Below are 13,095 nucleotides of genomic sequence, written 5' to 3'. Positions count from 1 at the left end.
CTCATCCAAACGATAATAAAAGACAAAATGGCAGACTCCATGATTGACCTTTGTCTCACATGGTCACAAGTTACTGTTGGACATTGTTAGACGTTTACTTAGAATCTTTATTAAGTGCATTAAAGTGGATATACCCAGATACAAAAATACAAACAAAGCAAAAAGGTTTTTGCTGTTATAATGAAGCAACTCGTACGAGTTTATCTGAAGTGCAGGAATACTATGGTACGTTTTTTTTCTTGGTGCAAATACAAAAGTTGTTCCCTCATATAATAACGTCAAATTAAAACGTAAACACAATCTTAATGCCTGAAAATGCTAGTTCTTAAAAATATCATGATCTCATCTTTCAAAAGCAACTCTAATGGAAAAAATATTGCTATCCTTGTAAGAATATACAGCTCATTACAAAACACATCTTGAGCAATGAAAACCCCTTTTATCTTTTAATGAGTATAACCTTTAAAGAATTGTGCCCACGAGTACGTATGATACTACTGCGAAAAGATGTACAATTCTGGTACGTTAAACACAAAGTGTTGTGTACTTTGAAGCAATAATGGGTAACATAACACCATAATGAAATCCTCAGTTTGCCTTCATTGGCACGGCAGGGTCCACATTTAACCATCAAGTCTGGCTAGTTCTGTATATACATCCAAAAAAAATTACAACAATAGTCAAATCGAAATGCATCTTGCACACAGTTAAGCTAACCGTCTGTAAAATTAGCACTAGAATTCTTAGAAAAATCACCCCCCTCTCTTCCTGATTAATTATCATGTTAAGCACAAGGAAGATTAAGGTATTGGTACCGGTGGTAATCCCATTTAGCCATCTAGTGCAGAGCCATGTATCAATCTCAAATGACAGGCTGGGGATGTGAGACAGGGGGAGGGAAGCAGGGGGGAGATAAGGTCACTTTGGATTTTGGAACAACTGTACAGATTATCATTGGCTGTCCTCATTTAAAGCCTTATAATCCCTTGGCAGGCATCGATGCGGAGCGGACTTGAACGCATCACTCAACGCAAAACTTGAACGCAACAGAATGGGCTGGGAGCATCAAAATGTATTTTAACTTTGTAAAAAAGAAACCTAAAAGCGCTAGAGGGGTTGTAACAGAGGTTCACCTAACACAAAAACGAAACTAAACAATGTTGCCTTAAAAAGAACTAAAACGCGTACATCTAAATGCTTTGTCAACATAATAACGAGGATAAAAACAAAATGGCGGCTTGGTGATTCGAAAATCTTTGGTCGAGAAGAACCAAGATGGCGGCCGGGTATTAATGGAACTCGGGGGCGTCGGGGGGGGGGGGGAGAGCTGGTGGCGGCGGTACCGTCGGGTGGGTCCTTAGGATTCGTAGAAGCGCTCCACCTTCTTAGTGATGGTGGTGCCGCCCACCATGCTCTTCTGCACCATCCCCTGGGTGACCTGGCGGGTCACCATGCCGGTGGTCATCACGCCACTCGTCTCCATGTGCTGCGTGGTCATCATCATGCCGCCGCCGTCCTCTGTGGAGCGCCGCAGCCGCACGTTAGAGTGTGTGTGTGTGTGTGTGTGTGTGCGTGTGTGTGTGTGCGTGCGTTCAATCGCTCACCTCACATAATCACTCCCTTAATCAGTACTTAATCGCTTAACTCGCTTACTCACAAGTTAATAAACCTCTCGGCTCCAAATGATTACCACGCCTTTCATATTTTATTTTATATCAATTTGAAATGTCTCTCATTTTCAGTTGACTGTTTGATTTAATCATTTTAATTATAATTAATTATTCAACTTTTTTATTATGAATCAATTTTATAATATTGCATTATTCACATTTTTTTGTGTTTATCTTATTTGATCTATTCTTCAATATTCTTTAGTGTTTCATGTGGTTTCAATACATGTCGCATTTGGTAAACGTGTGTTCGGAGCTCTGAATGCAGTCGTGGAGCGCGCGCGGACGATGGCTGGTTCAAGAGATGCATGGCAACAAGGAGCACTCGCTAGTGTATCATCGTCTGCAAACCTTCAAATAAACTGTCTTTCAACACCCCCATCCGGTTGCCTTGTCTCTGGAAGAGCCGAGTAAAGCCACCTAGGGGGTGTGTGGCCCTAGCGTTGTTCCGACAGTCTTTCTCTGTGTTTATTTGAATGCGTTTGAATGCTGTGGTAGCGTACCGCCGAAGTAGGGCTCGGTGAACATGGTGCGGGACACGTTGGTATGCGAGCTGACTTCAGTGGGCACCTGGAACACCTCCCTCCTGGTCATGGAACTGCCCCCACTGTACTGAGACATCGTGCCTACAGGGAGAGGAGAGGGTCAGAATACATGTAAATGGGGACGTTCTGGAAGATGGAGTTTATCATCGTCAGTATAACTCTACTTGTGGTGACCTTGTTAAACATGTTTGGTTGAACACACAGTAAACACACCATAATGTACAATCTGTCAAAGCATGCGTCTAAAGCAGCACTCTCACATTAGACCAGAGCTGATTGTGACACTGCAATCAGGATTTAAACCCCTTTAAGTTCAGTTAAAGAGAAACAGAACACTAAAACTAGACTGCGTCATTGTGAAATGGCCGGTGATAAACCAATCAATGTTCCAAAAAACCGGTGGTATTCTATTCCTTGTGATATTGTGTGTTAGTGTGTCTGACCGTCTGTGCAAAGGTTTGTGTGTCTGCATATGGTTGTGTGTGTTTGTGTGTATGCGTTTGTGTGTGTGTTTGCTTGCACGTGTGTGTGCCTGCATGTTTTTGTTTTCACACTTGACACAGGGGGGTGGGGGGGGGCTGCCTTAAAGTAACCGAGTGTGGCGTCGCCTGTAAACAGTTTGAACAGTAATGAGCGCAAGGTTGTGTAGCTCCTTAGGGCAGGGGGTGGGGGGGGGTCTCACCTCCTTCCTGGGACTCGATGGTGATGATGCCCTCCCTCTCGGGGCCGAAGCCCTGCGTGGTCCGGGCCTGGACCTTGAACTTGTAGGGCATGTTCTCGCTGAGGTTGGGCACGGTCAGGCTGGTCTCGGCGCTGTCCCCGCTCACCTGGAAGGACCGCAGGTCACCTGGGGGAGGGGGGGGCACATGGGTCAGGTGGTCAGGTGGGAGGAGTCACGTTTGATTTAATACGCCATAGCACATAGGAGAGGACGCGCTTGGACTGACACCCTTATATTTAATGGTGGATTGAGTTCATTTAAAGATTTCTTATGCCAGCACTCGTCCACAGAAGGAGCTGTTTCAATCAAAGTACCCTTCGAGCATACTAACGCTAACCCTAATAAACCCCAAACCTAACCCTATAAAACAGGGGACAGAGACTGTGGCTCCCGTTCTGGAACCTTCCACTGTCCGAGATCCTCCTTGGGATGTTTTCCATATCCCAGGGGAGTTCAAAACGCAGAACTCTTAACCAGGGGTTCTCAAACCTCTGGCCGCGGAGCATTGGATACCGGGCCACAGAGTGATAAAGCCTACTCGAAAAAATAAATAACTGAAATGTTAAAGGGCTCATGTCATGCCACCAGGTGTGGGTGTGTTTAGCTGGTACAAGCCGTTTGGCACAGGGAAGGAGCGATTATCATAGTGACATCCCAGTTGGGTGTGTCCACCTAGATGTACTCTGGATAGATCAGTCTACCAGCAATCATTCCTTGCCCTGTGCCAAACGGCTTGTATCAGCTAATCACACCGACACCTGGTGGCATGACATGAGCCCTTTAAAAAACAAAAACAAAAACCTAATAATGTTCCTACAGCATCTGTTCATTAGATTAGGTTAGGCAGACACATAACGCCTTTTTCACACTACATGCGTCCGTCGGCGGATGGGGGCTTTTTGACGTATCCATGTGTTTTTTCCGGGTTGTATTACAAAGGCGATTTCATTGGACAGTGTCCTTGCGTATATTTGCATAACGCAGTCTGATTGGCCGACGGATCCCTCGCTGCCTGGAAAGTTGAACATTTCACAACTTTTTGACTCGGAGCCGACAGGACGGACGGACCCACAGTGCATTTCGCGAGCGCCCCGTGCAAAGTCAATGAGATCCGTCGACGGACGGAGGCAGTGTGAACAAGGCGCAATGGTTTGTGTCCTGGCCGCTGCAGTGGCGACCCCCACCTCACCTCCTCCGTGCAGCTGCTCGCAGGTCACCACGTAGCCCAGGATGTCCCCGTTGGGCTTGCGGGGCTTGTCCCAGCTCAGCTGCAGCGCCTCAGGGCTTAGGGCCGTGAACACCAGGGGCCCCGGGGCGCTGGGCGTGCTCAGGGTGAAGGGGGAGCCTGCAGCCAGAGAGGGAGCCAATCACAGTTAGGGACGTTATCATCGGTCTTCTTCTGTGGTGTTGTATGTTCTTCTAGAGACCAGTATCACAATATAATGCACAGATGAGTCTGAGCTGAATTAAAAGTGTCTAAAAAACTAAAAACAAGCACTAATGCACTACAGAATTGACTGCAACCAGCATTAAGAGAGAGGAAGAGAGGGAAGGACTGCCGTCTGTTGGCATGCACAGCCTAGGCTCTATGTTAGCACTCTAACCGTGTCAAAAATAGATTTATAGATATACTTGGGGTATTGTGAAGAACATTGGAAATACGATAAAAAAAAAAGTCCGGCCTGAGATCAATATATTTTGAAACTATAAATACAGAGAAAAGTTGCAATTTTACTATGTACATGAGTTTAAATGTCTTCAAATTAGCATCTGTATGTAATAAAATAATAACGGTTAAATATAACAACGGATGCAATTCCTTTTGCAAAACATGACTTTATCACAGCCAAGTATTGGATTGCTGTCCTGACTTGAACTTGGCCCCTCGATCTCCAAGCTGCCATTAAATATTAGAACTGCTGTTGTGGCGATGAACACAGAATTGGAAAGCCGTTAAACATGATATCTGAGTGCACGGATTCACTTCCCGCCCCAGGAGACGGAACAAACGATCCAAACTACAACGAGCGCGATCGATCTCACTAATGTCCCTCGGGCGATACAAAATAAAGAGGGAAAACATCCCATTGCTGAAGCCTGGCCTCGTGACAGCATCCTCATCTCTCAGCCACGTTCTGCTTCTCTCTGCAGACCAGTCTAGCCACGAGACACTGGGAAGCCTTTTCCAAAAGTTACATAATGATAGGACCAATCGGCACTAGGGGGAGGGAGTTAAGGCTGTGACGGACAGGGCGGGAATCGCTCGGCAGGATTTCAAGACAACAGCCAAGCCCCAAGGAAAGCATAGATATCGAGGGGGGGATCAAATAGTTTTGTATCCGGAGATATACCGAATAAATAGGATAAAGGAAGATTTATCAGGGATTTGCACGGAAGGCTTATTTCAGAGGGACGGGTGTATCTGCTTTACATCCAATCTGATTCGGCAAGAAAAGCAAAGAAAGAACAGCAAGAGAGTAATTTAGTGGTTTAATCTGATTGGCTGCATTCTTTTGATCAACGTAAGCCCGCGCCCATATTTGGAAATGAGTCGCTGCCCAGCTAAAACCAGACCGAGATCCTTGATGAAACACAACCTCGAGGTTCTGGGTGGTCTCAGGGGGTTGGGTGAGACGGTACCTGGCATGGGGCTGAGCGGACTCTGGGGGTCCACGGCGGACTCGATGGTGATGACCCCCTCTCTCTCGGGGCCCCACCCCTCCTGGCTCTGGGCCTTCACCTTGAACAGGTACGAGTGGTTGGGCAGCAGGTCCTGCACCACCACCGAGTTGTCCCCGGGACTGCTGACGTTGATACGCTTCACCTCGCCTGCAGCCAGGGGGGGTGGAGGGGAGGAGGAGAGAGGGTAGAGGAGGAGGAGGAGGGTGGAGGAGGAGAGTGGAGCACACCGGGGTTAGAGAGTCCTCAACAACCACATGAACCACATAAGTCTCCAGGTTAGTTATCCAGCTAAAGCCAGGACACCGCAGACAGGACAAATCTCCTGACCTAATAGACCTCGGTTCACCGGTCGCAGGAACCTTCGAGAAGATTGGGGGAAACCATGACAACGAACGCAGAACTACAAAACAATGCATCAGGTTGTCATGGCGGCCAAAGATTCTAGTAGGATCACCCAACCGATATGGCCAGCGGGGTCTGCATCCACCCCCCACCAATCCTCACCTCCATTGAGCTGCTGGTAGAGGACGCTGTACCCCAGGATGTCCCGGTCACAGTGGGGCTCCTGCCAGCTTGGGGCCCAGGGCGGAGAACACCAGCCTGGTGGGGGTGTCGGGCACCCCTGGGTTCACCCTGCTGTCTGCTGGGGGGGGGGGGGAGGACGAGAGGAGGGGGGTCAGATGGAGGGGAGGGTGGCATGGAATGAGAGAGAGGGGGAGAGAGAGAATGGGTGGGGGGAGAGAGAGAGAGAGAGAGAGAGAGAGGGGGAAAGAGGGAGATAGGGGGAGGAGATGAAAGGGGGGAGAGAGGGGGGGAGAAAGGGGGAGAGAGAGAGAGAGAGAGAGAGAGAGAGAGAGAGAGAGAGGGGGAAAGGGAGAGAGAGAGAGAGAGGGAGAGGGAGGGGGAAAGAGGGAGAGAGGGGGAGGAGATGAAAGGGGAGAGAGGGGGAGAGAGAGAGAGAGAGAGAGAGAGAGACAGAGAGAGAGAGGCAGACACGTGCGGCAGATCAACACACAAATTGTCGGAGAGACGGGGCAGATGGTTTCGCTCGCCCCCGGGCTCGCCGGCGCCACCCTGGTTTCTGCAGCGGACCGGCTACGTCAGCGGTGTGTGCTTGAGGCGCCACTCACCCTGGAGCACCCGGTCGAGGTTATGCAGGGCGTCGTAGACATCCGACGACTCGGTCCTGGCCCGCGAGGCCTGAGCGCTCTGAGAGAAGCCGTAGGTGCTGCTGCTGCTGCCGCCGCCGTACGGGCTCTGAAAGCTGCTCTCTGTCCCGGCCAAGCCAAAGCCCCCTGAGAGCATCGCAACGAGGTAACAGGGAAGAGCAGAGGAGCAGAGAGACCGAGGGAGAGAGAGAGAGGACCACAGAGAGCGAGAGAGAGAGAGAGAGGACCAGAGAGAGAGAGAGAGGACCACAGAGAGCGAGAGAGAGAGAGAGAGAGAGAGAGAGAGAGGGAGAGAGAGAGAGAGGACCAGAGAGAGAGAGAGAGAGAGGGAGAGAGAGAGAGAGGACCAGAGAGAGAGAGAGAGAGAGGACCAGGCAGAGACCCAGAGGGAAAGAGACAGAGAGCCAGAGAGAGAGAATGACAGAGTGTGAGATAGAGAGATATACAGAAAGCCAAAGAGAGAGATATAAACAGAGCCAGAGAGAGGGACAGTTGAAGGAAGAGGGGGAAGATGGAGAGATGATGGACAGATGGTGAAAGTTAGGAGAAGCAGATATGATAGGAATGGAGGAAGGAAGGACAATATATTGAAGAGGAGAGGAAAGGTAAGGAAGGGAGGAGAAGAGACAGGAGGAGAGGTAAGGAGGAGAAGAAGGGAAGACAAGGAGAGAAAGAAGCTAAAGTCAGCACAGCTCTTTGCAAAGTGTAGGGGCAACAGCTCACTGTGCAGCAAAACCGGCATCCTCAAAAACCAAGCCCTCTGCCTCAACATGCACACTCACGCACCGTTCACGTCAATACTTCAAAATAAAAGCCTCCCTTTCAGCCAAAAAAGGGATCCCCGATAAGAAGAAGCCCGCGGTTAGTTTACTTTGAAGCGCGGCGACGTACCGAGGTCTGGGAAGCGGCCTCCGATGTCCCCGATGACGATGGAGTCCCGGATGTTCTCGTCCGCGTAGCCGCGGTTCTCAGAGTGCTTCCTCATCACCACCTGCCTGGTGGAACTCCCCCCGACGCCCCCCTGACCACCCGGACTTCCGAGACCTCCGATCATGAAGTCATGCTGATAGGAGTTCCCTGCGGGCAGCGGGGGGGGGGGACAGACACATGGTCACCGAACCACTCCGAGTAACCGGCGTCCGGTTGGGAACGTTATGTTCCATAAGTTGAAAGCATGGTTAAAGTGATATCTATATAAATATAATAATAGTACATGAATGTACGGTTATGAAGTTTCTCAAGCGGAACGCTGATTCTTCAAAGCTTTCCTTGAATCTGGGGAGGAAATCCCAGCGGCCCCTCAGAACCGTACCTCAACAAGCTAGCTTTGCTAATTAGCGCAGACCCCCATAGGCCACAACTACTGAGCAAAAACAAAAAGGGGGATCAAGAGTCACTCGTTCAGAATTCACCTAGACTCTGCACAACAACCGCCCCACCCCTCTATTACGCACTAATTGTATGTTGTACGTCCTGGCACTTAATGTACGCACTTAGGGTATGTAGCACGTCCTTGCACTTAAATACTGTACTTAGCATCTTATCCTAGCTATCTTTGTTGTATACGGGGAATGGGTTTTTATTGCTTGGCACTTCTAGGAACATCCTTACTGTACCGACAATGATATATTGTTGTTTCTCTGTCTTCTGACAAATGTACGCATTGTGAGTCACTTTGGATAAAAGCGTCTGCGTAATGCCCTTAATGAAAATGTGAACGTCAATGAGCTGAGGTGATACGAGCCTGACCTCTTTCTACATCCCCGGTGCTGGTTCAGGGCCTCAGTCTTACCCTGTCCGGTCAGGTAGGTGGTGGACGTCTTATCCTGTCCGGTCAGGTAGGTGGTGGTGGTGGTGCTGTCCATGGTGGTGTTCATGGAGCCCCCCGCACCCCGGTAGCTCAGTGTGGACATCGGCGAGGAGGAGGAGGACACGTTCCTCGACGTGCTCCCTGGGAACAGGAAGCCCTGCTCCCACTTTCCGTTTATCAGCTGGTCACCTGGTGAGCCAACATCGAACGAAAAAGCATGTTACAATTCACGAGGTCGTTCGCCTTCTTGAAGGTGGGGGGGGGCCGATGTAGCATGCTAGAAACCCCTCCGACGTCGCTCTCGGAACGGGACGATTGGAGAGGCACCAGAGGCGCCACCTGGTGCTGGAAGAAGGCGTCAGAGGGGGGGTCCACAGAGAGGACGCGATGCTCTTGATGAAACCTCGTCAGGGCGAACCAGCAACACATATGCGTACATGGACACATACACAACCCACACATACACACTCATGACCCATACACAACCAAAGCATAGGTCCCCTGCCCTCGCAGGGTGGTGACAGCAGGAAGAGACACACACACACCCCTGAGAGAAAGCCTGCCTGCGATCATCATCAACTGGGAAGGATCAGTTGATGCTTCCCTCTCCTCCTTCTCCTCCTCCTGGCAGGGCGGTGAGAGGAGCACCAGGCAGGAGTCGGAGGTTCAAGGAGAGAGGTCAAGAGAGGTTAGACGAAGACGGAACCGAAGCCTGGCCGACGTTTCGTTTTCCCCCATTGGATGGAAAAATACAAGAATTGAAATCTGGCAACGCCGCGAAAAACCAAACCAAAATCCAAAATAGCAGCTTGGTTCTGCACCGGGTCAACCCCCCCCAGGGTCAGTAGCCGTGCACGTGACCTAGCGAGCATGCTAGTCCGCCTGCTTGTATAGCGCCACCGGGGCCGGGAAGGGGGGGAGGGAGGGGGGGAGGGAGGGCGGGGAGGTAGGTGTGTTCACCTGGCTGGGGCCTGCTCCCGGGGGGAGGAGCCTCGTCGGCGCTGGACTCTGCGTCGCTGCTGAGGCTGGCCGGCGGGGGGATCTCCTCCACCACCACCTTCTTCCAGGAAACCCTGCGCAGGTCCAGGCTGGAGCCCACCAGCTTCACGTGCTTCCAGCCTTCCTCGTGTGCGATTGAGTAAAGGCGAGGGAGCGTGGATGGGTGATGGGATGGGGGGGGGGGGGGGGGGGGCAACAGACAAGCAGGCGGAGGACAGGTTTGTAATGGCGCCACTCGATCCAACTAACATTCCCTCCTTCCCTGAAACCCGAACCCGCTGCATATAAAGGGTCAACGAGGCTCCAACGTTGTCCACCGAGGGGTCACGACCCCCCCCCAGCGAGACGGGGACAGCTGACTGGCTCGGGGTCACTCGGGGACAAGGCTTAATCGGAGACACCCGGTGGATCTCGGGGCGCTGCCCCTCCTCCAGTGAGCCAGGTGGAAGGTGGAGTCAGCAGTACTGCCTTACGTCACGGCAGCTGATGAAGAGGCAACGAGGGGGACGGAGAGAGAGAGAGAGAGAGAGCGGCAGAGAGCGAGCCCCGGCGTAATGAGAGAGTAACACGGAGGGGGGATTTGCAACCTTGGAGTTTAGACGGGAGGAAAGCGACGGCACAGCTCTCCGGAGACGCGTGGGAGGAAACATTTGGGCTACTGGGGGAAAATAAGGAAGGAGGTAAAGAAACACAGTTTCCACTCACACACGCGCGCGCACGCACACACAAACACCAGGCACGGAGTGTGTGGGTGCAGACGGGACGAGTGAGACGAGGTGATTCTAAAAGTCAAACAAAAACTTTATGCAAGAGAGGAAGAGGAGGGTTTTATTCTTCATCTGTTGTGTGTTCCCTTTCCTGGTTTGACCTTTCTGCGTTATGCCGCTATGAATCATGGGAGTCTGGCGGCCTCGCCGATCCAACTGCATGACACAAGAATATTCATTTCTCCACTCACTCTCTCTCTCTGTGACCCATTCATTCTCTATCCCGCTCGCCCACTGGGACGGAACACCACACAGGATGAAATGCAAAACATGTTGACAGAGCCCAGCCAGGCCACATGGGGGTTACGGGCCTTGTGTTGACAGGGAAAGGTCACACACACACACACACACACACACACACACACACACACACACACACACACACAGACACATACACACACGCACACAGACACATTGACACGCAAACAGAGACACACACACACACATACAGACACACAGGCACACAGATAGACAGACACACACTGACACGCACACAAACACACAGTCACACACACACTTAAAGCCAAGTTCAGCTACGTCAGACACAAAAGGACACAAAGAGAGTAAAGAGCTCGGGCCCATTTGTTGGTGTGTGTGTCTGTGTGTGCGTGTGTGTGTGCGTGCGTGCATGCATGTGCGCGTGCATGTGTGTGTGTCTGTGTGTGTGCGTGCGTGCGTGTGTGTGTGTGTCTGTGGAGCAGGGTGTTGCCCACCTTCCCCGGAGATGCTGGGGGTCTTGGAGCCGGTGGGGGACCGCAGCACCTCGCTGCTGTACATCAGGTAGCCGTCGTACTCGTCACCAGCCTCCGCGTCCACGATGGGGATGTCTGGGATGATGGGGACTGGGGGGGGGCGAGAGAGAGAGAGAGAGGGAGAGGGAGAGAGAGAGAGAGAAGAGAGAGAGAGAGAGGGAGGGAGAGAGAGGAGAGAGAGGGAGAGGGAGAGAGGGAGAGAGAGAGAGAGAGAGAGGGAGAGGGAGAGAGAGAGAGAGAGAGAGAGGGGGAGGGAGAGAGAGAGGGAGGGAGAGAGAGAGGGAGAGAGAGAGAGAGGAGAGAGAGAGAGAGAGAGAGGGAGGAGGAGAGGGAGAGGGTGATGGGAGAGGGAGAGAGAGAGAGAGAGGGAGAGGAGAGAGAGAGAGAGAGAGAGGAGAGAGAGAGGAGAGAGAGAGAGTGGAGAGAGAGAGAGAGAGAGGAGAGAGGGAGAGAGAGAGGAGAGAGAGGAGAGAGAGAGAGGTCGAGAGAGAGAGAGAGAGGGAGAGGGAGAGGGAGAGGGAGAGGAGGAGAGGGAGAGAGAGAGAGGTGAGAGAGAGAGAGAGAGGGAGAGGGAGAGAGGGAGAGAGAGAGAGAGAGAGGGAGAAGGACTTCAGTGATCACAGAAAGGAAACTGTGGTTGTGACAGCAGTTATAATGAGCCAATCAATAAATTAAACTATACATAACATTTACAAATGAGGGAAATGAACAAGTCAGAAAGAGACCCATTTGTGTGTATCAATTAGAAAATATAGTCATGAAAACATAAACCGAAAAAATCATTCAAACCAATAACAATCATGAAACCATAAAAAATGCACCATAAAACAAACTTGAATAAATACATAAGAAGATGCAGTAATAATAAAAAGCTAAAAAATAGGGAATAAGTAACTATAAAAAATAAATGCAGGATGCAGAGAGAGGGAGAGAGAGAGAAAGAGAGGGTGAGAGGAACAGCTTGGTAACTATGGTGATCAGGACCAGCGTGGTAACTATGGCAATCAGGACCAGTGGTGTAACTACGTAGATCAGGACCAGTGTGGTAACTATGGTGATCAGGACCAGTGGTGTAACTATGGCAATCAGGACCAGCGTGGTAACCATGGTGATCAGGACCAGTGTGGTAACTATGGCAATCAGGACCAGTGGTGTAACTACGTAGATCAGGACCAGTGTGGTAACTATGGTGATCAGGACCAGTGTGGTAACTATGGTGATCAGGACCAGCGTGGTAACTATGGCAATCAGGACCAGTGGTGTAACTACGTAGATCAGGACCAGTGGTGTAACTACGTAGATCAGGACCAGTGTGGTAACTATGGTGATCAGGACCAGTGTGGTAACTATGGTGATCAGGACCAGCGTGGTAACTATGGCAATCAGGACCAGTGGTGTAACTACGTAGATCAGGACCAGTGTGGTAACTATGGCGATCAGGACCAGTGGTGTAACTACGTAGGGGACTGGGCTTACTGGAGAGGGGCCGGGCGGGCTGGGAGGCCAGGTTGATGGTGGCGTCGCGGTAGGGCCCCCAGCCCACGTTGTTCTTGGCGCGGACCTTGTACATGTAGGTCTGGGCCCGCTGAAGGTTCTCAATCAGCAGCATGCGCTTCTTAGGGTTATCGATCTTCACCGTCTTAGCCGGGCCCACGGGCTCTAGGGGGGGAGAGAGAAGGGGGAGGGAGGTGGGGGAGGGAGAGAGAGGGGCGAGAGGGAGGGAGAGAGAGAGAGAGAGAGAGAGGGAGAGAGAGAGAGAGAGAGAGAAAAGGGGGAGGGAGAGGAAGAGACAGAGAGAGAGAGAGAGAGAGAGAAAGTTAGAAGTATTTTTGGTATTGCAATTATTATTGGTGATGTGCGGGAAAAATATAGAGAGAAATATATTATGGTGCTTGGATGAAATAGTAATTTGAGTGACCCTCATAACATCATCAATCAACTTTAATTGATGAAAAGTTAAGAAAGTGGTTATTTTCTTAA

At 50.9% G+C, this 13,095-nt stretch overlaps 1 protein-coding gene across 1 annotated transcript in view; it reads right to left on the bottom strand.

Moving 5' to 3' along the window:
- Positions 1-89: 89 nt before the first annotated feature.
- The window catches only part of itgb4 (integrin, beta 4), a 25,298-nt gene continuing 12,292 nt past the window's right edge, over positions 90-13,095 (bottom strand). The window contains 12 exon segments of the mRNA XM_079756773.1: positions 90-1,518; positions 2,174-2,296; positions 2,898-3,062; positions 4,126-4,281; positions 5,577-5,765; positions 6,123-6,193; positions 6,195-6,261; positions 6,749-6,913; positions 7,679-7,864; positions 8,580-8,786; positions 11,077-11,205; positions 12,592-12,774. Coding sequence (XP_079612899.1) covers positions 1,358-1,518; positions 2,174-2,296; positions 2,898-3,062; positions 4,126-4,281; positions 5,577-5,765; positions 6,123-6,193; positions 6,195-6,261; positions 6,749-6,913; positions 7,679-7,864; positions 8,580-8,786; positions 11,077-11,205; positions 12,592-12,774 — 1,802 coding nt within the window. The 3' untranslated portion in view covers positions 90-1,357.

The sequence above is a fragment of the Pollachius pollachius genome (assembly GCF_949987615.1).
Source record: "Pollachius pollachius genome assembly, chromosome: 19".
NCBI lineage: Eukaryota > Metazoa > Chordata > Actinopteri > Gadiformes > Gadidae > Pollachius > Pollachius pollachius.
This window is presented reverse-complemented; position numbering and strand designations above follow the sequence as displayed.